The sequence below is a fragment of the Vanacampus margaritifer genome, chromosome 1 (genome assembly GCF_051991255.1).
Source record: "Vanacampus margaritifer isolate UIUO_Vmar chromosome 1, RoL_Vmar_1.0, whole genome shotgun sequence".
Classification (NCBI taxonomy): Eukaryota; Metazoa; Chordata; class Actinopteri; order Syngnathiformes; family Syngnathidae; genus Vanacampus; species Vanacampus margaritifer.
In genome coordinates, this window is record NC_135432.1 from 64,238,974 (window position 1) to 64,262,210 (window position 23,237).

The following is a 23,237-nucleotide window of genomic DNA, read 5'->3' on the forward strand; positions in this document are numbered from 1 at the left end:
ATGATTACATGTTACAGTTAACTAAAACTACATTAATGGCGAAAACTTCCTTCCTTTTCACCTTTGTCAACTTTTGGGTTTTCATTTTTAGCAGTTGTTTGGGAATTGTAGTTTATTATTACTTTATTACACAATACTTACTGGACTGTGGGTATATTTGAATGTCATTACCTTCGTCTTATGTTGCGGTGTGTAAAAAAAAAACAACTAAAAGCTTTTATTGGTCAGGCCTGAGTTGAAACTCCCAACATTCCCTTGCTGGTGAAAGAAAAGAGTGTGGGTGTTGAAACAAGCACATCCCTTTCAAGTGCAATGAAAAATAAAGTGTGTTGAAATCTTTCACTGAGAAAAGTAGGTGTGTTGAAAAGTGTCAACAGGAAAAGTCAAAATCGTTTCATTTTGAGTTCTTTCGCCAGGAAAATTGTTGCGGGCTATTTTTAAACAAATAACCTGTCAACATGCTATTATGTGTGTGAGTGTTGATGAGCGGACGTGTGGGAATTAGTTTCCGTTAATTCCCCCGTTTAGGCTGCCACTCTTGTGCCGATGCCCCCGAGAAGCATTAATTGGTCTCTGTGTGACACGACCTTTTGGAATATGCGCAAATCAACCTCCTCCAAGCAGGAAGGCCCCACTACCGCGACATATAAAAGGTACAATTTAGTCGTTTAGTTTTATTTGCTGTTTTGTCTGTAACTGCTTTTAAATGTCTTCATTGTTGCAGCTTTCAGGCAGACAAATCCACCGAGTTCTTTCTTTTCCCCTCCCTGGGTGTTGCTACGACGACTGGCTCGTAGACCGGGAAGATGTGTCAAGGTGGGCGTGTTAGGGGCGGTGCCGAGAAAGGTAGCGCCCTTGCCTTCAAAATAAAAGGCAATCGTGTTGTAGTAGCGTCAAGTAGACGAGCATTCATGTAGACTGTCTCCTCCACAGTCATATTTGACACATGGTATATTTTGTGGAATTTAAATCAAGTTGAGCATCCTCTCGAACATCAGCAACATAAAACTTAAAACATTTTGTTAATTTGAAGTCGAGTCATATGTGTCACTTTATCATTGTTCCATCCATTGTATGTAATGGCTTATGTCTCATGGACCATACTATTCATTTGTCACATGGCAAATGTCGAATTATCAGTGTGACCTTAGTACCGCTGCGGCATTTTTTTGTGAATTTGATGTGCAAAGGAAGTGTTTTATTGTGAAGGTGTGAGTGGATGTGGGTTTTGTATAGAAGCGCGCGTGTGTGTGATGTTAGGGAGATTTCCCCCCACCCTCCTCCCACACATCACATCTGCGCCTCAGAGAGGAGGAAGCCTCTTGAGTTTCACTCCAACAAAACATCTCAGGAGATTTTTTTTTTTCTTTCTGCTTCATCACCTCCAAAAGAGTAAGTGATGTGTTTTCATCTTTGTGCTATAGTATTTTTTGTAAGTGTTTTATTGAAAGACTGCCTTTATTTTGTTGGTGACGTATACCAGCGTGCTGTGCCTTGAGTGGACGGCCACGAAACCCTGAGATTTTTTGTTTTTGTTTTGCAGCTTTGATGGACATTGTTTTACAGTATAGAATTCTACTTTGACTTTACACTTGACTACTTTTTTTTCTCTCTCTCTCTCTCTCTCTGTTTCTGTCTTTCATTTAACATTTTTTGGGGGTAAAATTACAGCTACAAACTTGTTTGGGAAACAAACAATACGACTTGTTCGTCCTCGTATTAAGAAATTTAAAAAATTACCACTATCGTTTTGAAGTATTATGGATGGTAATTATTTTTCAACGTAACGTAGCATTTTTTTCCCCATGTGATTACATTGTTTATGTTTGTAATAATCCAACTTTATTTTTTGTAAAATTATGACAATTTTCTTTTCTTTTTTTAAATAAAATGCCACTTTTTCACATAATTCGAGTTTTTTTTGGTGGGATAATTATGACTTTTTGCTGCAATGATGCCACTTGATTTTTGTAAAATTACAGCTATTCTCAACATTCAAATTTGTAAAATTACAACTCCTGTATTACAATTTTGTTTCCATAAAGATTACGACTATTTTCTTATAATACAACTTTAATATTCAAATAAAATCTAAATTCATTACATTATAATATAACTTTGTTATCGTAATATTCCGATTTTTTTCAAATTATACACTGCTGGTCTACCTAACAAATTGTCTTCCTCTGCTTTCCAGAGAGTTTTTCTTTTTCTTTTCTTTTTTTTTTCTGATGTTTTGCATCGAAGCATGGACAAGTACGAGAAGATGGGCAAGATCGGCGAGGGTTCGTACGGCGTGGTCTTCAAATGTCGCAACAGAGACTCGGGACAGATCGTCGCCATCAAGAAGTTTGTGGAATCCGAGGATGACCCCACTATCAGGAAGATCGCGCTCAGGGAGATCAGGATGCTCAAGGTCGGCACACACGCATCATTTCAGCATCGTCTTTAGGCACATAAATGGTTGATGTTTGTAATGAAGTGCCTAGTAAGTGGGTTTTAGACTAGTTAAATGAAAACTAAAATATGCACCAAAAATGTTGTTTTATTATAAATAAATAAAAATACACTTTTTTATATATATATTTAAAAAAAATAATAATTTTGTAGAAAAAATCTGTAAGGTGAAGTCAACCCAAAGATTTTCTTTACATGAATTGGTTGTATGTGCCCCCACAAGTCTAAACAAGGTATAAGGATTCATATTGCGTTTGTGGAATATGAGTTAAGCAGCAAAATCCACCAGTTTTTTTTTGTTTGTTTTATCTAGCTCAAGGGGTGGCCATTTTGCTACTAGATGTCGACTAACAATGACATCACAGTTGTTCAAGTAACAGCCAATCATGCCTCAGCTTCAGAAAACAGGTGGGCCGTGATTGGTCGTTACAGTAACTGTGTTGACAGTCGACATCAAGTGGCAAAATGGCCGCCCCCCGGAGATGGATAAAAACGGCTGGATTTTGCTGCGTACTTAAAATTTCACAGGCGCAATATTGATCAAAATACTGTAGTGTAGACTAATGGCGTGGCATAGAACATTATTGTAAAGATTTTTTTGAGAGGGGGGGTTGACTTGCCCTTTAATTAATTATTTAAATTGGAAATATTTTGAGAAAAAAGATTGGCATCCTAACATGTTTTGACACGTCGTAAATAACTTATGTTTTAGTCAAATGAGGTAGATTAATAAAAAGATACATTTGAAAGAAAATGCCATTTAAATTTGGGGGGTTGGGGGGGGTCAAAATGATGAATGTAAAATCACACTTTTGTCTCATAGTATTTTTGATTCATTCATAATTAATGACTTTATTAAAAAAGAAATGTACTTCTATTTTGTGCTTTTTATTTATTATTTTTTATCATGTTTTAGTAATGGTTTATAGGACATATTCAAAAATTAACAAAATTATGAGAGAAATAAAAAAATACAGAAAATTACAAAACCTATTAAAAGGGTCTTTGGAAGCAACGCTTTATTATTTTAATTACTTTTTTCTATCAATTATGTCCAATGCACAAAATTATCACCAGTATAAAAATGATCTTGTCAAATGTATATTTAATTAGTTAAAGTAATGCACAAACTGTTTGTTTGTTTTTTGTGTGTGTGAGCTGGAATCCCAGTTGGGCTCTCCAATTTGGAAGCGTGCCCGCCGCCTCACATTGAGTCCAAGTGTCAGCCGCTCTGCTTAATTAGTCAAGCGGTGGCGGGTGGGAGTGGCAGACCATAAATACGGCAGGACCCTGCACGGGTGGGGGTGTTAGGGGTAGCCGGGGCTGTTGCCGGGGGCGACGCCAGCTTTATGGCCGCCTATTAACACTTTGGATTTAGTGGTAGGAAGGTGGATGTCTTACTACAGGACTTTCGCTCACTTCTGTGTGTGTGCGTGTGTGTGTGTGTGCGTGTGTGTGTGTGTGTGTGTGTGTGTGTGTGTGTGTACACACACTCCCATGCAGCAACTGAAACACAGCAACCTGGTGAATCTGATCGAGGTGTTCCGCCGCAAGAGGAAACTTCACTTGGTGTTCGAGTACTGCGACCACACGGTGCTCCATGAGCTGGACCGACACCCCCGAGGGTCAGCGTCACGCGCACCACATGCGCACCCCCCCCCCCCCCCGACAGTGACGCAACACATGAATGGAACCGCTGTAATCTGAGGACGTTGATCAATATAGCTGAGTGTCATCTGCATAACCGTGATAGCCAACATTTATAACGTGTACGGACTGAACAAAAGGGGTGCAAGGACTGACCCTTGTGGGACGCCACACGGCCATTCAAAGTTAGTTCCAATTTATCCTTTTAAAATTCAGTTTTTCTTTTGCTATGATGGCGACTATTTTGCTCACCGCTGACGAGCGGTGCGGTGCGGCGCTGTGTACATTTGGATTATCTCCCCGTGACATACTGTATGTTCCCACCTTTTGTGTTGGCGGTCTCCCGGGGAAGCTGACCCTCCCCGCGGGAATGTTTGCGGCGACGTTCTGTGCCGACGGGGCGCCGTCAGCCGCCTTTTCGGGAGGGGCGGACCTTAATATGTATTGCGCGTCACGTGGTGGGCGTTTCCGTGGCGACGCCGAAAAGATGGCGGCTCTTGAGCCAACACAGCTGCGTTCGGAGCGCGGCAATGAATCCATATTCGGTAAACGTGGCGGCGGAGGCGGCGGAGGCGGCGCAGCAAATCACAGTGGTCGTGAACAGGATATCGTCGGTCTCTAATTGGATGCCGTGATCTAACTTTAACATTTTAAATATTATGCCGTGACATCATCATTTTTCAGCCATTTATTTCCTCAAACTAAAATGAATGCTTCTTAAATGTAACATCACACTTTTTTTTATTGTAGAATTAAATGGAAAAATAAAGAAACTGTACCGGTAATCGTTTTAATTAGTACTAAAATAAGATTATTTCTGCAGTTTTTACTAAATTACTAGTTACTATAAATAAAAATGTAATTTTGCTAAAATCATACAGAAGTATTTTTTCCTCAAATCAAAAATATTACTAAAATGTCATTTTAATTTGAATAAAAATACAAACATAACTAACTAAAATATCATTTTGAATTCAATTTTAATAAAATAAAAGATATATATTTTATTGTTAATACCAATTTTAGGCTATTTATCATGAGAAAACATTTTGAAATCATTTATCTTTTTTTTTTTTTTTTTTGTGATATCACAAAAACCTTCAACAGCCATTTTTATTTATTTTTTATTTTTTGTGCAATGTGACTGTGTTCACATTTACTTACTAAATGGTAGTCAGAACACCCTTGGAACCATTCAAAGTGTGTCCGCTTTACCCAAAATAAAGTTCGGATGTTCTCGTCAGCTTTTCCTGATTTATTTTCTTTTTTGCTTTTGCTTTCTAACCTGAAGGTTTGATGCTAACACTGACCTCTAATTGGAACTGTTCATAATTCGCTGCACCTTGACTTCATTCTGAACACAGCAGCATGCCCACAAATAGAGGGTGTGCACACTTTTGCAACCATATTATTGCTAGTGTTTATTTTCTTTGCATTGCGCAGGTTATGGGCCACATGAATTGTGGGAAAAAAAGTGGTGAAGTGATTTCCCTTTTCTCATATTCCTGAATATCCCAAAAACTGTATTTGAACAGGGGTGTGTAGACTTTTTATATAGACTCATCATCTGACATTACTGAAAATGTTTGTTGTTGTTATTGCGTGCAGCGTTCCTGAGCATCTGGTGAAGAGCATCACGTGGCAGACGCTTCAGGCTGTCAACTTTTGCCACAAGCACAACGTGAGTAAGGCGAGCGCGCTTTCACACGTTTTTGCGGCACCTCTTTTTTTTTTTAACAAGCATTCCTTTCCCCCCGCCTCGGCACGGCGGCACAAACACGCCGCCCGCTGACCCCTGGGCCCCTTTTTTACCGTGCGCTCGCTGACCGGGCCCGGCCAGTGTATCCACAGAGACGTGAAGCCCGAAAACATTCTCATCACCAAACAGCACGTCATCAAGCTGTGCGACTTCGGCTTCGCCAGGATTCTCAGTAAGCACCAGGTCACGTGACCTTAGCCGGATTTTCCCTCGACTCCTTTTAATAGAATACATTTATTAATTTTTTTTTATGGTCTTATTATGTAGTTATATATTTATTTTCTTAATTTTCAAACTTTTTTTTATTCCATTATCTTATTAAATAATTGATTCATAAATAATAATAATAATAAATAATAATTTAAAAAAACACTATCAATATTAAATAATAATTTTATTCAAAAAATGGTCAATTGTAATTACATTGATTTTAAACTAAATAATTTTAAAATAATTTTATTTATTTTTATAAATTTTCATTATAAAAAAAAAACTATTTTACATAGCTGTCATGCATGTTACAATAAAGTGAAAATGTATCGATTTTGTCAACATTTTAGGAATGTATTGATTTATTGTAAATAATAAAATAAAAAATAATCACCATTAGTAAAATAACCTTCTTTTTCTTTTTTTTTTACATCTGCTCGACACATAATAGTTGAGTTTTGTATTTATTTTCCTCAAGAATTGCTTGATTGTTGAATTTAGCGTTCCTTCTGATGTGTTCCGTTTGCCACGCAGCGGGGCCGTGCGACTCGTACACGGACTACGTGGCCACGCGCTGGTACCGCGCCCCCGAGCTGCTTGTGGGGGACACGCAGTACGGCCCCCCCGTGGACGTTTGGGCCGTGGGCTGCGTCTTTGCCGAGCTCCTTTCCGGCGTGCCGCTGTGGCCCGGCAAGTCCGACATGGACCAGCTCTACCTGATCCGCAAAACCCTCGGTCAGCTTGGCACTTTTACGAAACGACTAAAAAGCTTTCCTCCTCGGTTCGAAATTGACAGACATGAAAAGAGAAAAAAACATGAGTCTTATCTTGTTGTTTTTTCAAATATTGATTTTTGTCCTTGTGTGTTGCAGGAGATCTGATCTGTCGTCATCAACAGGTTTTCAGCACCAATCAGTTCTTCCACGGCCTGTCCATCCCGGAACCTCAACAGATGGTCCGAACCTCATCAAAACTCCTCACAATTTGTCTCCAGTGACAAGTTTGAACACATTCGCAACTTAACATTTTTTTTGTCGCCATCTTAGGAACCTCTGGAGCTGAAATATCCAAACCTCACCCACCAAACGCTCAGTCTCATGAAGGTAGTGGCAACATTAGCATTAGCATTAGCATTAGCATTAGCATTAGCATTAGCACTAAAAGCATGGGTGGATTTGATTGCTTGATCAATTGATTTTGGCTACGCTTTTAATATATTTTTGTATGATTTATTGGATGGATTTATTTTGTATGGACTCATTTGTGTATACCTAAAATGCTATTTCACAATTTACTGTAATAAATAAATTAACTAGGGGGGTTAAAACTAGTGCGTTAATTTAAAGTTCCTTTAGCACCACTCTTTTTTTTTTTTTTTTTTATGACCGCCCCTTACTTGGAAAGCCTGTACTGAAAAATGTTGAATTTTTGGCAAACTAAATATTTGTAAGGAGAAAAATACTAGCTCCAATGCCGTGAATTATTGTAAAATGTTGAAATTGGAATTATGTGAATCGGATGAATTATGTGAAAGGCAATGTCAAAAAAGTGGGAGGAATACAAAAAAAAAGGGAATAACTTATTTAGGCCGTCACACAATATAATACCTTTAATCCTTCAAGTCAACTAAACAATAGTAATAATACTCCAAATTCTTCTTGATGATGCTGTGGACAGGCTTGCCTTCGTATGAACCCCATCGAGCGTCTTCCGTGCGAGCAGCTGCTGCAGCATCCTTACTTTGACAGTCTGAGACACAGGAACCAGGCCAACGGCAACGCGGGGCACGATCGCCACGGCAACAGGAGGACCCGCCTGCCGCGCAAACACCTGCCCGCCGGGGTGAGTCACGCTCTTTTATGGAAAGACAAGGAGGAGATTTTGCTAATGTGCAATATATTTGCACCGAAACGACGTTCAAAATATTACTCGCATCAAAAAATCAAGAATGTACTAAAATTACATATATTTCTGTTGTAATGATATAAAATGAGAAATATTACTTAGTGATACAATTTTTCCTCATAACATACTAAAAAAATATTTACTAAAACGTTTCTCAAATATATTACTTAATGTTACTAAAATATTTGTGTACTAAAGAAATTACCAAATATTTTTTACTCAAAGAAAAAAATACTAACATACTAGTTTTTCTGAAAATAATTTTTTTTACTATTTTTAAATACTAAACTACAATCAAAAATATTGCTATTAGAAACTAATTTCTTTATTTTATAGTTTACTTTCTTAGTAAAATTAAATGTTTTGCCACAAATATTGTACTAAAAACTAAATATTTTTCACTCAAAGGGGGAAAAAAACAAAATACTTAATTTTTCTGAAAATAAACCTTTTATTTTTTACTAAAACATTTTTTTAAATACTTAAATACACATTTTTATTACTCAATAAAATTTCATTATTTTGTTATTATAAAAATGTTGCTATTATATATATTTTTTTCATTCTTTACTTTCTTAGTCAAATTAAATGAAAAAAAATTGTAGCAACATTAAAAATGTATCTAAAATATTTTTACTCAAAACATACTACTAAAAGTATAATTTTTACTGTAGAAAAATAAAAAATAAAAATTTTAAAATTAAAAAAAAAATGTATACTGAAATATGAGCCTTGATGACTCCCTCTCACGCAATATTGAGCATATGACTGACCTGCTGAAGTTGATGCTATTATGGCTTGTGGTTGTCAGTGTTTGCCTCAGCTGACGGGCAGCAGCATCTTCCCGGTTCCGGATACCAAGAAGTACTACCACCACCTCAGCAAGTTCAACTACCACCTGCCCAACATCTAGAAGCTCATCAACAAGACTCAGGAAGTGAAGCAAAACGCTGGAGCTGAGCGACCGACATTCGTCGGTGACTTTTTGTCATATTGTTATCATTTTCAAATGTTAGCTAGATGATGGCGGACAAGGAGCGTCACTTTGCGCTCCGCTCGTAAACGACATGGAAGGTTTTGCCAAATCTTCTGCACCGCAAGTCAAGTAGGACACCACTTTTTTATTTTTTTCACTTTCAATGATATTTATTGAAAACAGCACTTAAGTCGAGATGATCCCCAACGTGGTGCTATGGACGTTCGCAGCCGTTTCGTTGTGGAAATGCCAAATTAATCGTTAAAATATGAGTGCCCCAATTGAAGGCTCCTTTTATGTCCCGTTAGCTCTGGATCAAATGTGGTGGGGGAGACACAAAATTGTTAGCCTCAAATAGTGCTGCTTTGAGATATGAGTTCGGTACATTGTGTGTCCGTGCTCGTAACACAAACTTGCATCTCAAATCATCTTTTCCCATTAAAATGAATGGAAATGCAATTAGTCTGTTTCAGTTTTCCGTGTAGGTCATCCAAGTCACGGTAACTGGAATCTATCTAGTTAGGTTTTGTTTTTTTCCCCATTACTGAATACATAAAACAATGAACTATGCAATTATTAATTACAAATATGCTAAGCAGCTAAACGTGTCAAGAAAAAGCCACGGCCCAAAAAAAACAAACAAACTGCAGACTCAAAATGGCCACCTGGAAGCGTACGGGCATTCATGTTTGCGGAGAAGCAAGCATAAAGGAGCCTCAGTGGCGTAAAGCTAACATGACCAATGTTGATGATAAATAAACTGGTGTCAACAGTAAAGTGCTTTGTTGTTGTTGTTGTTTTTAGTCCAGCTCCACGTGAAGATCAAGGTGCGGGAGTGCCGTCTTTAAACGTTCCACGGTGCTCTGTTTGTCTTTGACGCCAGGCAGGTCACTGAGGAACAGGTACTCCAGATTCCTGAAAAAAAAAAAGGAAGAAAAAAAAACCGCACAGCAAGTTAAAAGCTGTTTTCAATTCTAAAATTCCACAAATTATTACTTCTTGGTATTTGTAGTTCCTGGAATTAAATGTTCCGGTCATACATGTTCAGCATTGCAGAGTCCACTAGTACTCATTTTGTTGTAACAAAACTTGCTTTACTACAAAATTTAAAAATGTTTTTTTTTTTTACAACAATACATTGCCTCAAATGAAATATAATAACAGTAAAATTATTTTTCCACTAGAACAAATAATTAAAATTAATGTACTTTTTTTTTTTTAAACCACAATTGTACTACATAATATATTTAATTTAAAAACTTATAATGTATTTGATTAATATTATTTTATTTTTTTTAAATTAATAATTATTTTATTTTTACAAAATAGAAATTATTATTTTTTTTATAAAGTCTTTTATTTATTTCAATAAAATTAAATAAAAAACATAAAAAAAGACCTGCCTGAGTTTGTGCAGAGCGATGAGACCCTTGTCGGTGACGTTCCCGCACGACACCACCTCCATGATGAAGACGCTGCGCTGCAGGTTCTCCAGCGAGCCGAGCCGCTCCAAGCACGCGTCCTCGATGTAGATGCACTTGCGGAATTTCACCTCCTCCACGTGCTGCAAACCCTCTGCACAGATGCAACGCAACGGCGTCAAGGAAGGAGAAGCGGTTCAGCAGTTTTGGGCCGTCCTTGAATGGCAATTTTTTATGCGAGAGATCTTTTCACTGGAAAAAAATGACAGTATGTGGTTATTTTGCTGCTCGTTTCAAGCCCTCTTTTATACATGCATTAATAATGTATTATAAAGAATGAAATACATTAAGAGCATGTATGTTGCCCATATCTAAAACCGCATTTCTGTCATACATCCCACGCCCGATGTATGGTCTCTATATTGTGGATTTTTGTAGAGCGGTTCCCAAACCGAGATGGTCGAAGCCTCTGTACATGATGCAGGAGTCGGTGGCGTCGATGGCCTGGATCTTGAAGCGCCCCAGAGGCCCGGTGGGCAGCATGTTGTAGTCCCCGTGCCAGTGGTCCAAACCTAGGAAGCGCACCTTGGCGCCGCACCTCAGCAACCACTCTGACGCCGCCCGGTCGGGACCCACAGCCTTGATGCGCTCATAGTCCACCCTGGAAAAAAGGAAAATATAAATATATATATATATATATATAAATATAAATTTGTTTTAGTTGTATGTGTGTGTGACACTAAGAAGGAAATTTGATAAATAATTTTACATGATCATATCAAAATATATAACAATTAAAAAAAAAATAAAAGGGCCAAGTGCCTGAAATAAATGAGCACAATGTCACCCTAACTTGCAGACATTCATCAGCCACAAAAATCTGAGCCTTTTGGAGACACTGATCCTTAGACATACTTTGAACTTCTTCTGTAGATAAATTAAAAAAAATACCTATTAACCAAAATATACGATTAATATTATGAATATGAGTACTTGTTAAAAACAGCATTGAGCCATCCCCAGAAATGTCTCCGGCTAATCTCTCTTTGCTTCAGAGCAGACTGCACCCCCTTCACCAGCAGCTTCATCTGAAATATTAACACATTGAATTAATTTTGAAACGTCATATCACATATTCTTTCTGGCCAATTTCCTTCAAAACCCGTTAAATAGTTCAATAATGTACAACTGTTGTAACCTACCCTTTAAGCTTTAGCAGGTTTGTTTATATACATGTCGACTGCGGCCATTTTATCAGGCGTGCGACGTCACTGAAGACGCGCTTTCCCATTGGCTGCTTAACGGAGAAGGAAGTCTCGCGGGAGTTGACGCGAGTTTTGGGTTTCATGGGGGAAGTTTGCGGGCATCGATGACCCGAGAAGGGAAGAGGAGGAGGAAAGTGACAAGAGAAGGCGGAACGATCACTGGAAACACTTTTAGCTTAGTCCTTTTTTCTTTTTTATACAATACTCTGACGAGAAGTTTGCCATGTTTCGGGTCGTGGGAACAAGAAGCTCTTTAAAGGGTGCTAGCGCTAAGTTGCTAAATGACACCTGCACAAGACACTTGCACAGGTAAGAGATAAAAACACTTCATTAATTTACTCACGTGTCTCTTTTCGTGCTTCTTTTTTTGTGTACATTTACGACATACTTTTCCTTATCCTATGATCAACTTTTATCGACTTGTTTGCACTGTCAAGGGCGTAGTATCTGATTCTGCAGCGAATATACTTTTCTTTTCTTTTTTATTATCAGTATTATTAATTTTTTATATATAATTTTGCTTTTGTTTTTAATGCCGTGAAACGCCTTCAAAAGAACGAGCGCACGTGTTTCACATTAGTTCAGTGTGTCTGCAGAGTGCAGACTCTTGGGCAGGGCGGTTATGTAATAGCCCCCTGACAACAACACTGTACTGTTGACCCCCCGTTATTCGCGGTACCGCGCTGGCCCGTAAATTTAGAAAATCATCGTATAATTGACGCCCATTGAAATAAATGCATTAGCGGATCAAGCTCCCCCAAATTGTATATATATGTATATATTTAAAAAAAAATCACAATAGCAAATCAAATAAACGAATCAAAACAATGTTGTGCTTAATTTTATTTGACCTTAGTCAACTGTGCTGCGCTCATTCTCAACATGGACCAATGACGTGCAAAGTGGCGAGCCGAAGGGGTGAGAGCTTGCAAACAAGGGTTTGATATACATTCAAGCCGGTAGCAAAAATATATTAATTATTTATTGTTCATTTATGATTTATCAAATGAAATGCAAAAAAAAGTTTAAAATTCTCATTAAAAAATATCAAAATATCTCCACCGCTTTGCAGTCCCATTCAACATTTTGCCGTGCTACAATATACATTAACTGTCTGGTTGTTATTTCACTGTTACAACAACAAACAAACTCAATCAGCTTGTGTGAAGCTGTGCAAGTTTTGCAGATATTTTTTTTTCTCCCAGAGGTCACAAGATTGGAGCTGTTACTTCAGGCTTTGAACATTTGCTCAGTGATCCTTTTTATTGTGGGACTTCCTGTGCGGGATTCCAAGACACAACAGTGTGCTGTTATGAGCACACATACTGGTTTTTTTTCCATGCACAGCACAAACTACACAACTGGAGAAGAATGTCCTCATTCTTCAAATTGCATTTGGTTGCACGATGTTCCCCCCGCTGTCCGTTTCAAAGGTCGTCATGGTTGTGGCGGACAGCAGGACGTTGAACCGCTTTGTCAACACGCGGGCCTCCAAATATGTAAGGACGCTTCTTAATTGACGTTATTGTGACGAATCAACACGCTTGGTCTTTCAGCACGTGCGATGTGGCTGTGGTGGGCGCCGGCATCGTGGGCCTGGCCACCGCCCGGGAGCTCATCCTGCGACATCCCACCCTCACCTTCACACTGTTGGAGAAGGAGAAAGAGCTCTGTGAGGGGAAATTACACTGAAAAAAAAATTATGAAATTGTCGTCAAATTTCCATTAATAAAGATTCAATAAATAAAATGGTATTAATTATGTGATTTATTTAGTTAATGTGCCTAAAATAAAAATTTAAATTATTATATTACTGTTTTTGGCAGGCAATTAGTTGATGAATGTGCCAAAGTAAATAAAATATATATAATTTAAATGTAATTTTTTTATGTGAATGTAATTTAAATTATCAACACATAATGTCAATGTGAATTAATGTACAGAATTTTGTTCAGTTGGATAATTGAAACAGAAAAAATAATAATTTTGCGAGTTAATATTACATTTAAAAAATAAAATGTATAAAAATAAAATGGCTATATAATTTAAAATCATTTAGAATTTGTTCTTAATTTTCAAAATTATAAACAAAATTTGCCTTATTTAGGCATTCAATTGCCACAATAAAATGGAACTCAATTAAATATATTTAAAGGTAATAATTAATTTCTTGTGAATTCTTTTCAATTCCCAAATTTGAATCACCACATCAAATTAATAGTATGAACAATAATTAATTGATTCCACAAATGTGATGCTATTGACAGAATTCAAATTTAAAAAGTCAATGCGATACATTTCTCAAACTACTAAGATAAAAATGAAGGCAATAAAATAAATAATAAAAATAAGAAGTAACCCATGTAAAAGTGAACCAATTTATTCAATTCCCTATTAATTTCAATGTATTTATTGTGTCACGTTCGCCATTTCCCATTTTGTTTATTTTTAATGTTTTTTTTTTGTTTGTTTTTTCAATCTTTTGATTCGTTTGTTTACATATGACTTTTCTTCTTGGTGTTTGTTTCTCCTTCAGCCGCGCACCAGAGCGGCCACAACAGCGGCGTGATCCACAGCGGCATCTACTACACGCCGGGCTCGCTCAAGGCTCGCCTGTGCGTGCGTGGAGCGGCGCTGGCCTACGACTACTGCGACAAGAAGCAAATACCCTACAAGAAGTGCGGCAAGGTCCGCTCAACTTGAGTAACCTCGACACTCCAAATACCGCCTAAAAATTTGCTCTGCGAGTAACCACCATCACAGCCAAATATATGACAAAATTGTACATAAATGTAAAATGTTAAAGACAACTGATCTGTACTCGGGCCGTGATTTTTTTTTTTTTCATGTACTACCAATTCACGTATCTCACTTCGACAATCACTGCTTTCCGCCAACAGGGAGAGCTATTTCACTACTTTCCCATCATCAACCAGTCGACTGTGTAAACATTGCAAACGCGTGTGTGTGTGTGTGTGTATTGTTGCAGCTTATTGTGGCATTAGAACAGGAGGAAATCCCTCGCCTCAAAGCGTTATACGAGCGAGGGCAGAAGAACAACGTGCCGGGACTCAGCATCGTGGACGCCAAAGGAATTAGAGAGCGAGAGCCGTACTGCAAGGTAAGCCTTCCGGTGGCGTTTATTGGTCTCAAGTTGGAGATTGCTAACGAGAAGCATTTGTCTTAAGTGGCTGGATGCGAGAGGAAAGCAGCTGAAAGTTGTTGATTATTTGTGGGAGGGGCTTATTGCATTCGTCATACAGTGGTGATTGCTTGATGGAGGCATTTATTTGTCTTACGTCGATGGTTGCCAGAGGGCGGTATTCATTAATATTTAGTTGGTGATTATTTGAGGGAGGCATTAATTTGAATTGAGTTGATGGCATTTGAGGGAGACATTTTTGTGTTTAGTTGACTGTTTGAGGGAGGCATTTATTTGTCCTATGTTGATAATTGCTTAAGGAAGTTATGTATTAATGGATCATTTGAGTGAGGTATTTGTCTTTCATTAATGGTTGCTCTAAAAAAAATTGTATATGATTACTTGAGGAAGGCGTTTACTGGTCTTAACTTGATGGTTGCTTGAGGGAAGAGTTTTCTTATTGATTATTTCAGGGTTGCACGAAAATGTCTTCAGTTGCTGATTATTTGAGGAATGTGTTGATTTGCGTCATGTTGACGATTGCTTGCGGGAGGCGTTTATTTCCCTTGATGGTTGCTTGAGAGAGGTGCTATTTGCTTAAGGGAGCCTCAATTGATGATTCATTGAGAGGAGGCATTTATTTGATGGTAGCTTGAGTGAGTCATTTTTAGGGGTGGTGTTTATTTGTCTTTGGTTGTTTGAGGGAGGCATTTATTTGTTATAAGTTGATAGTTGCTCAATGAAAGCATTATTTGCTTAAAAGAGGTGTTTATTTTTTCCAAATGTTATGATTTATTTTCGGGAGGTCTTTATTTTTGGCACATTTCGCAATTGCTTGAGAGAGGTGTTTATTTATTTTAAGTGATTTAGAGGACAGGCGTTTGTCTTCAGTTGATTATTTGAGGGAGGCGTTTGCTCGTCTTAAGTAGATGGTTAATTGACTTGACGATGAAGTGCATGTCCCTGGCAGGGCGTCATGGCGCTGGACTCCCCAAACACGGGCATCGTGGACTGGCGGCAGGTGGCGCTGCAGTACGGCAAAGACTTTGAGGAGGCCGGCGGCAAGGTGGTCACGCAGTACGAAGTCAGTGACATCGCCATGGCCACCGAGAGCCCAGCAGGGGGCGCTGATGGTAAGATGAAGAAGAAACGTCGATGTGCCCTTACTGATGATGTCATCATATCTTTTTCAGGACTCAAATATCCAATCGCCATCAAAGACAAGAAGGTGAGAGGCCTGTCGCCTCAAATGTGATGAAAGTCAGCCTCGTTGAATATTTCCCGGATGCGCTCCCTCAGGGCAACGAGCTGCGTTGCCGCTACGTGCTGACCTGCGGGGGGCTCTACTCGGACCGCCTGTCGCAGATTTCCGGGTGCAGCCGGGAGCCTCGCATCGTCCCCTTCAGAGGGGACTATTTGGTCCTCAAGCCGGACAAGCACTACCTGGTCAAAGGCAACATTTATCCCGTAAGCTAACCCCCCCCCCCAATGTTACGTAACAACTTGTTTTATGGCCACATGTTTTTCATCATCGCTCAGAGTGGAATTCCAAACTTTTCCTGTCTCACTTGAAGAAAAAAAAGTAGATACTTTCTGTATCTCTGGTTGGAGGAATTTTGGGAGTTGTTTTATCAGCCTGTATGTTTAAGGGTTCCAATCAGTACATCTGTAAGTCATTTAGGATGGGAACAAAAAAAATGGAGAAGAAACATTTCAGGCAGAAGCCATTTAACCATTACATTGCATACTTCGGGAACAGCAACAGGGATAAATGCAAAATAAATCACAGTTGTAATTTTAGTTTATACGGAAGAGGATTAGGGTCAGTGAAGAGAGAGAGAAAAAAATCTCAGATTTCGGACTTTAAAGTAAGAATTCTGAGAATAGTGAGAATTCTGACTTTAATTTAAAAATTCTGACTTAAAGTGAGAATTCTCTCTTTATTCTCAGAATTGAGAATTCTGAGAATGGCGAACGTGACTCAATAAATAAAAAATTAAGAAAATTCTGACTTTATTCTCAGAATCCTCACTTTAAAGTCAGAATTCTGAGAATAAAGTCAGAATTTTCACTTTGAAGTCAGAATTCTGAGAATGGCGAACGTGACTCAATAAATAAAAAAATAAGAAAATTGTGACTTTATTCTCAGAATTCTCACTTTAAAGTCAGAATTCTGAGAATGGCGAACGTGACTCAATAAATAAAAAAATAAGAAAATTCTGACTTTATTCTCAGAATTCTGACTTTAAAGCCAGAATTCTGAGAATAAAGTCAGAATTTTCACTTTGAAGTCAGAATTCTGAGAATGGCGAACGTGACTCAATAAATAAAAAATTAAGAAAATTCTGACTTTATTCTCAGAATTCTCACTTCAAAGTCAGAATTCTGAGAATAAAGTCAGAATTTTCACTTTGAAGTCAGAATTCTGAGAATGGCGAACGTGACTCAATAAATAAAAAAATAAGAAAATTGTGACTTTATTCTCAGAAATCTCACTTTAAAGCCAGAATTCTGAGAATAAAGTCAGAATTCTCAAATAAATGTCAAAGAAAGAATTCTGAAAATAAAGTCAGAATTCTCACTTTAAAGTCAGAATTCTGAGAATATTCTGAGAATAAAGTGAGAATCCTGCCAAACTGCTTTTTTTCTCGCTTGACTGGCTCTAATCCTCTTCCGTAAGTTTCCCTGACAAAAATATTTCATTAAAAAAAGTATTGAAAGTTTATCCGTAGAGACAAAACATTTCAACAATTCCCATCGTTGGTTGTGTTTGTTTGTGTGTGTTTCTCAGGTGCCGGACCCTCGCTTCCCCTTCCTGGGCGTCCACTTCACACCGCGCATGGACGGCAGCATCTGGCTGGGACCGAACGCCGTTCTGGCCTTCAAGAGGGAAGGATACAAAATCTATGACTTCAACGTGAGGGACCTGGCCGACGCGCTCTCCTTCAGGTCGGTTCTGTGCTACTTTGATACAGTACAAGAACTGTATAAAAAAAAAAAAAAAAAATCCCATCCTTTTTTTCCTTTTTTTTTTTTTTTAGAATAGATTTAAGGCAACGAAATGCAGGTTACATAACATTAACCAGAAGAGTCGTTAAAGAGTATAAACAGTACAGTATGTACGGCGTGTAAAAGGCGTGAGAGGGTGTTTAAATATATGTCAACTTGAGTGTCTATTTCTATAAGTATGTTCAAGCGCTATGAACAGACTATGACTATGACACTAACTATATTATGTGTATCGATATCAATAACTATATAATTGCAGTAATGGGAGGAGAGGAAAAAAAGATGATGTTTAAAATGTTTTTTTTTTTTTTCATACATTTACATGTTTCGAGTGTGTAGAAGGAAAAAAAATATATAAATTGTGGATTTTCACCTACTGCGTGTGTGGATCTACAACGCACGGCACAGTTCTTGTATTGTGCATATCACTATTAGGGGTGTCAGGCGATTATATTTTTTAATTGTTATTAATCGCATGACTTCCAATAGTTAGCATACGATTAATCACAAATTTTATATATTTTCTAAATGTAAAATATAAAAAAAAATCTCTAAGGTTTTATACTCTTGTGAACATAAAAGTTGAAAAAAATGAAATGAAATGAAAAATGTTAAACTAAAATAAATATGGCTGCATCTTTTATTCATTTCATAATAATTCATAAAATTGAGTTAAAATCGAGTGTGGTATTGATTTGTGTTGAGGTCATTTTTCTGCCACTAGATGGCATAATTGGATTTGTTAGACATTGGTGACAGCTCAGTGCATTTTTCTTTTCATATCAAGAGCTATGTAATCTTTAACATGAAGTAACTTATGCAATTCTGCACATTTTTTTTTACAACTTGACCCCAGTCTCCACCAATATATGCATTACTATGACATTTATTACTGCTAAATTTTGACGTGGGCGTGTCTGCTGCGTTACAACTGGAATTCCCCCACTACAGGCTTTCCAAGTAAGAGGCCATCCTAAATCGCGCCTTAAATTTTTTTTATTATATTTTACTGATATTTTGACACCCCCAGTTATTATAAACATTCCATTTTCTTGCTGTTAATGAAGATATTGGTGAGCTCCTCGTGTACTTTTGCCATGTCAGAGGCCTTCAGAAGCTGGTGCTGAAGAACATCTCGTACGGCGTCGGCGAGATGTACCGAGGCATCTTCATCGGGGCGCAGGTCAAGCTCCTGCAAAAGTATATTCCCGAACTGTCTCGCAGTGACGTGCTCAGGTACGTTTGGCCCCTCGATATCATGCACACGCTCGCCTACTAAAATAGAAAGCAAGAGAATGCAAACTGACAATAGAAACAAAAGTAGTAGGAAGCGAGAGAATTGAAATGGAGGAGAAAATGAAAATAAAGAATAGAGCAAAAGGGAAAGAAAGAAGAGGAAGCAAGAGAATTCAAATTGAGAGAGAATTAAAAGCGACAATAGAAAATGAGAGACTACAACAAGACAGTAGAGAAAGAATAAAAAAGCATGAAAATGTGTGCTGTCAAAGCAATAACTGATTAATTAATCACAAAAAATATTGCATTAATCACGAATGAACGCAGATTAATCGCACTATTAATTGTGACCATACATGATCCTTTAGCGTGACAGCGGATGGCTTCGTTTAACTCATTCACTGCCATTGACGGTTATAGACGTCAAAAATTCATTTGAACTATTTCTATTAGTTTAATATCCGCCCCCCCCCCCCACCCCAGTTTTGTTAACAATTGTATGAAAACCTAGGGAAAAAGTATTGTAGATTTCGACCAGATATAACATTTGTGATTAATCATGAGTTAACTATTGAAGTCATGTGATTCATTACAAAAAAAAAAATGAAATCACCTAATGCCCTAATTTTTAATATTTTTTTCTTTTTTTGAAAAAAGATTATAAAAAAAAAAGATTTTTAAAAATTAGGTCATCAGGCAATTACATTTCCTAATTGTAATGAATCACATGACTTCAATAGTTAACTCACGATTAATCACAAATTTTATATCTGTTCTAAATGCACAATAAAAACTTTTTGTTCTAGGTTTTCATACTCTTGTTAACAAAAGTGGAAAAAATGTTAAACTCATTTAAATAGTTAAAATGAATTTTCGTCGTCTTAAGCCAGCAATGGCAGTGAATGAGTTAAGGTAGCACAGGTTGTGTTTGAGCAATAAACAGAATTACATGCATTGAAGTAAAGCATTTAATAAATGTTTGCGTATCACATTTTGAATATTTGTTCATGTCAAAATATTGGGATCATTTTTTTCCCCATTTTAAATTACGCAAGTAATCAACTGATTAGAAAAAGAGGAGGATGAGCGTGTGGATCGAAAAACGTTGAAGACGTCCTCATAACATTAAATGCCAAAAGAATTAACACATAACCGGTGCTCTTCAAATTTGGCGGGAAATTTTTGGGGGTAAAAAAAGCCTTTTTTATTAAGCGATTAATCGTGATTAGTCAAAATTCTAAGATGTGATTAATCTGATTAAAAAATGCTCCGATGAAAATCAATCGCACAAATAGAAAGCAAGAGAATAGAAAGTCAGAATGAATAGAAAGCGAGGAAACTGAAACTATTAAAAAGGAAAGGAATAGAAAGAAATAGAAAGAAATGAGAGAGAATAGAACGAGACAATAGAAAGCATGAAAACGGAAGCAAGAGAGAATAGAAATGGAGACAATTGAAAATAAGTGACAATAGGAAGAAAGGATAGAAAGCAAGAGAATAAAACAGAATCAAAAGTGATAGAATTAAAAGCAAGATTGAAGGAGAAAATATAAAAAGAATGGAAAGCGAGAAAGAATAGAAAAACAATAGAAAACAAGAGAAAACAGGAACTTAAATTGAGAAAATAAAATGAGATCATCAACAGTGAGAGAAAAGAAACCTCGAGATAAGAGTAGAAAGCAAGACAATAAAAAGAATCGAAAACAATCAAATCAAAAGTGAGAGCAACAATCGAAAGAATAGAAATCTAAAAGAAAGAAAGAAAAAAAAAGACGCTGGAAAGCAAGAAACAGATGAGAAAGTAGAGAAGAAGGCAAAGAAAGAACGTTAACGTCTGCGTCCATGCGCAGGGGTCCGGCCGGGGTGCGAGCGCAGGCGCTGGACCGCGACGGCAACCTGGTGGACGACTTTGTGTTCGACGGCGGCGTGGGCGACCTCGGCAGCCGCGTGCTGCACGTGCGCAACGCCCCCTCGCCCGCCGCCACCTCCTCGCTCGCCATCGGCGAAATGGTCGCCGACGAGGTGGAGAGCCGCTTTGCGCTCTGATCCACGCCGCCGTTCTCATCAGGCCCGTCAGGACCACGCCGCCGTTGGGAATGGAAGGGGCGGGGGGAGATCGGGGCGGCCATTTTAAGTGCCACCAATTCAGGTGCGACCATTTTTTAGAACAGAGCCACTGCGGTTATCTTTGCGAGAGGTGGCGTGGACCCTGGACAGGTCGCCGGACAATCCCAGGGCACAAAGAGACAAACAAATGAATGACTGTAGAAACATTCAGACTGCAATTCGCACCCATGGACAGTTTTGAAAGCCAACATGCGGGTTTTGGGGGAAACATACAAACGAGTTGGGAACCACAAAAGTCAGAACTGTGAAGCAGTGGCACTAATGGGGCTGAACCATTTTGAAAAATTATCAAATTTATATTTTTTTTCCTCAATATTGTGATTTAATATACAAATGTATTTTTCAAGGTCCTTTTTCCATATATTTTTTTTAACACAGGTAATAAGTGACCATAAAGTAGATTTTCGAACAGGACTGGCATTTGTAAGCTGAACCGTTTAGCTTTGTTGACAGCAAAAATAAAATAATGAAAATATTGATCATGATTTTTTTGGGTAATAATTGAAATCACGATTAGGACGATCATTTATTTTTTTGGTACAAAACAAGAAAATATTTAAGCTTAAAAAATATTAAGACAAATAAAAAAAAGTTATTTTTAGACAAGACAAAATGTATTAAGTTAGTTATTTAATTATTTTTTTTAAAGGTGCAAATGTATAATTTTAATCAACTCAAAATTAGTATTAATAATCTTTTTTTTTTTGACGATTAGGCTGATTTTGTAATTGTGGAGCGTAACAATTGAAATTGTAATTGAATTTCGAGTAATTGCACAGCTCTAGTTTGACTTGACTTCAAGTGTGGCTTAAACGTATAATATAATATAATATAATATACTTATTTGCAACATTGATTTTAATTTGATTCATTGTTCAGCCCTGTGTGCTAACCACTATTTAATTGAGTTATTTTGCCACTGTAGAAATCTCAGTGTCATAAAACCAAAGACCCCACTACAATACTGCCCAAAAAAAATGAATTAGTTGCCATGTTGATCTCCAAACATCAACCCCACAGAAAATGAAATTTTCCAGCTTAAGAGGAGACTCGCAAGTAACCCTTCAAATCAATCAATCCGTCCATTTCATTTTCTGTATCACTTTTACTCAATACGGTGGATGAGTCGAACCCGTTCCTGACCCACTTTGGGCTGGTCACCAGCCAATCACAGGGAATGTTAGACAAACAAGCATTCGCATTCGCACCGATGGATCATTTTGAGTCTTTCATTAAGTTAATGTGCATTTTTGTAGGGGATGTGGGAGTACTTGGAGAACAGCCACTCAACTTTGTGTCATCGTGTCAAAGAAGGATGAAATCATCTTGAAACTAAAATGAAGTCAAACTAACAAAATGCGCACACGCCTTTCAGAATGTGATTTATTTTGAATGAAATGCAGTATTTTTTAGGTGAGGGTGGATTTTCAGTGTCGTTTCTGTTTGCTGAAATTGAAATGCTCACGCACGCTTTACTGACATTTTTGAAAAAAAAAAAAAATATATATATATATATATATATATATATATATATAATGTCATCATTGTCCAATTACGCTTCTTTTTTCTTTCATAATAACTTCTTGCTAAGCGTCCCGCAACTGCAGCGTGACAGTGTGCCACTCAGGATATTGTTGCCATATTTACATCTTAGTTAATCACATATCGTGGCTTTTAACGCAAATCTGTTTTTGACAAATGAATGTTACTGTTGTTGTTGTTTTTTTACAATAAAGACAAGTCATTTTTTAAAGGCATAACTTATACCTGTGATTCATTCCCACCCCGTTTTTTGTTAGTAATAAAAATTTATGATAGTGTACTTGCACAGCTCTAAGAAGCAGGTGATGTTCCTTTGCTGTCCAGTAATTGTATTATTTAAAGTATGATCATGTTTTCATTTTGGGAGTAGCACCTTGTTTGTCCACTGGGGGGCGTGTGAGCACTTACATGCTAAATGATTACGAAACAAAGATGCATTTGTACGTACAAATAATTACAGGTAGTCTTTTATGAGTATTTGTAAATATGATAATATATAATAATAATAATAATATAATATCTTATATGTACATATATGTTT

The 23,237-nt window shown here is 37.5% G+C and overlaps 3 protein-coding genes across 3 annotated transcripts; 2 read left to right on the forward strand and 1 right to left on the reverse strand.

The window, feature by feature from the left end:
- The first annotated feature begins 370 nt into the window (after positions 1 to 370).
- On the forward strand, positions 371 to 9,731 carry cdkl1 (cyclin dependent kinase like 1 (CDC2 related kinase)). Its single transcript, XM_077560511.1, has 11 exons — positions 371 to 653; positions 725 to 1,392; positions 2,198 to 2,416; positions 3,961 to 4,082; positions 5,713 to 5,785; positions 5,945 to 6,035; positions 6,608 to 6,808; positions 6,946 to 7,028; positions 7,120 to 7,176; positions 7,751 to 7,915; positions 8,790 to 9,731. Exons 3-11 carry the CDS (start codon positions 2,249 to 2,251, stop codon positions 8,889 to 8,891), a joined length of 1,062 nt encoding a protein of 353 aa, XP_077416637.1. The 5' UTR covers positions 371 to 653; positions 725 to 1,392; positions 2,198 to 2,248; the 3' UTR covers positions 8,892 to 9,731.
- A 14-nt stretch (positions 9,732 to 9,745) lies between these two features.
- On the reverse strand, positions 9,746 to 11,683 carry dmac2l (distal membrane arm assembly component 2 like). Its single transcript, XM_077560526.1, has 5 exons — positions 11,578 to 11,683; positions 11,369 to 11,463; positions 10,828 to 11,036; positions 10,358 to 10,529; positions 9,746 to 9,869 (listed from the first exon to the last, which is right to left on the reverse strand). Exons 2-5 carry the CDS (start codon positions 11,461 to 11,463, stop codon positions 9,755 to 9,757), a joined length of 591 nt encoding a protein of 196 aa, XP_077416652.1. The 5' UTR covers positions 11,578 to 11,683; the 3' UTR covers positions 9,746 to 9,754.
- A 46-nt stretch (positions 11,684 to 11,729) lies between these two features.
- l2hgdh (L-2-hydroxyglutarate dehydrogenase) lies at positions 11,730 to 22,914 on the forward strand. Its single transcript, XM_077560538.1, has 10 exons — positions 11,730 to 11,949; positions 13,197 to 13,312; positions 14,177 to 14,328; positions 14,630 to 14,761; positions 15,753 to 15,915; positions 15,976 to 16,010; positions 16,082 to 16,249; positions 17,574 to 17,731; positions 18,896 to 19,027; positions 20,878 to 22,914. The coding sequence occupies exons 1-10, from the start codon at positions 11,864 to 11,866 to the stop codon at positions 21,071 to 21,073; spliced, it is 1,338 nt and encodes a 445-aa protein (XP_077416664.1). The 5' UTR covers positions 11,730 to 11,863; the 3' UTR covers positions 21,074 to 22,914.
- Positions 22,915 to 23,237: the final 323 nt, after the last annotated feature.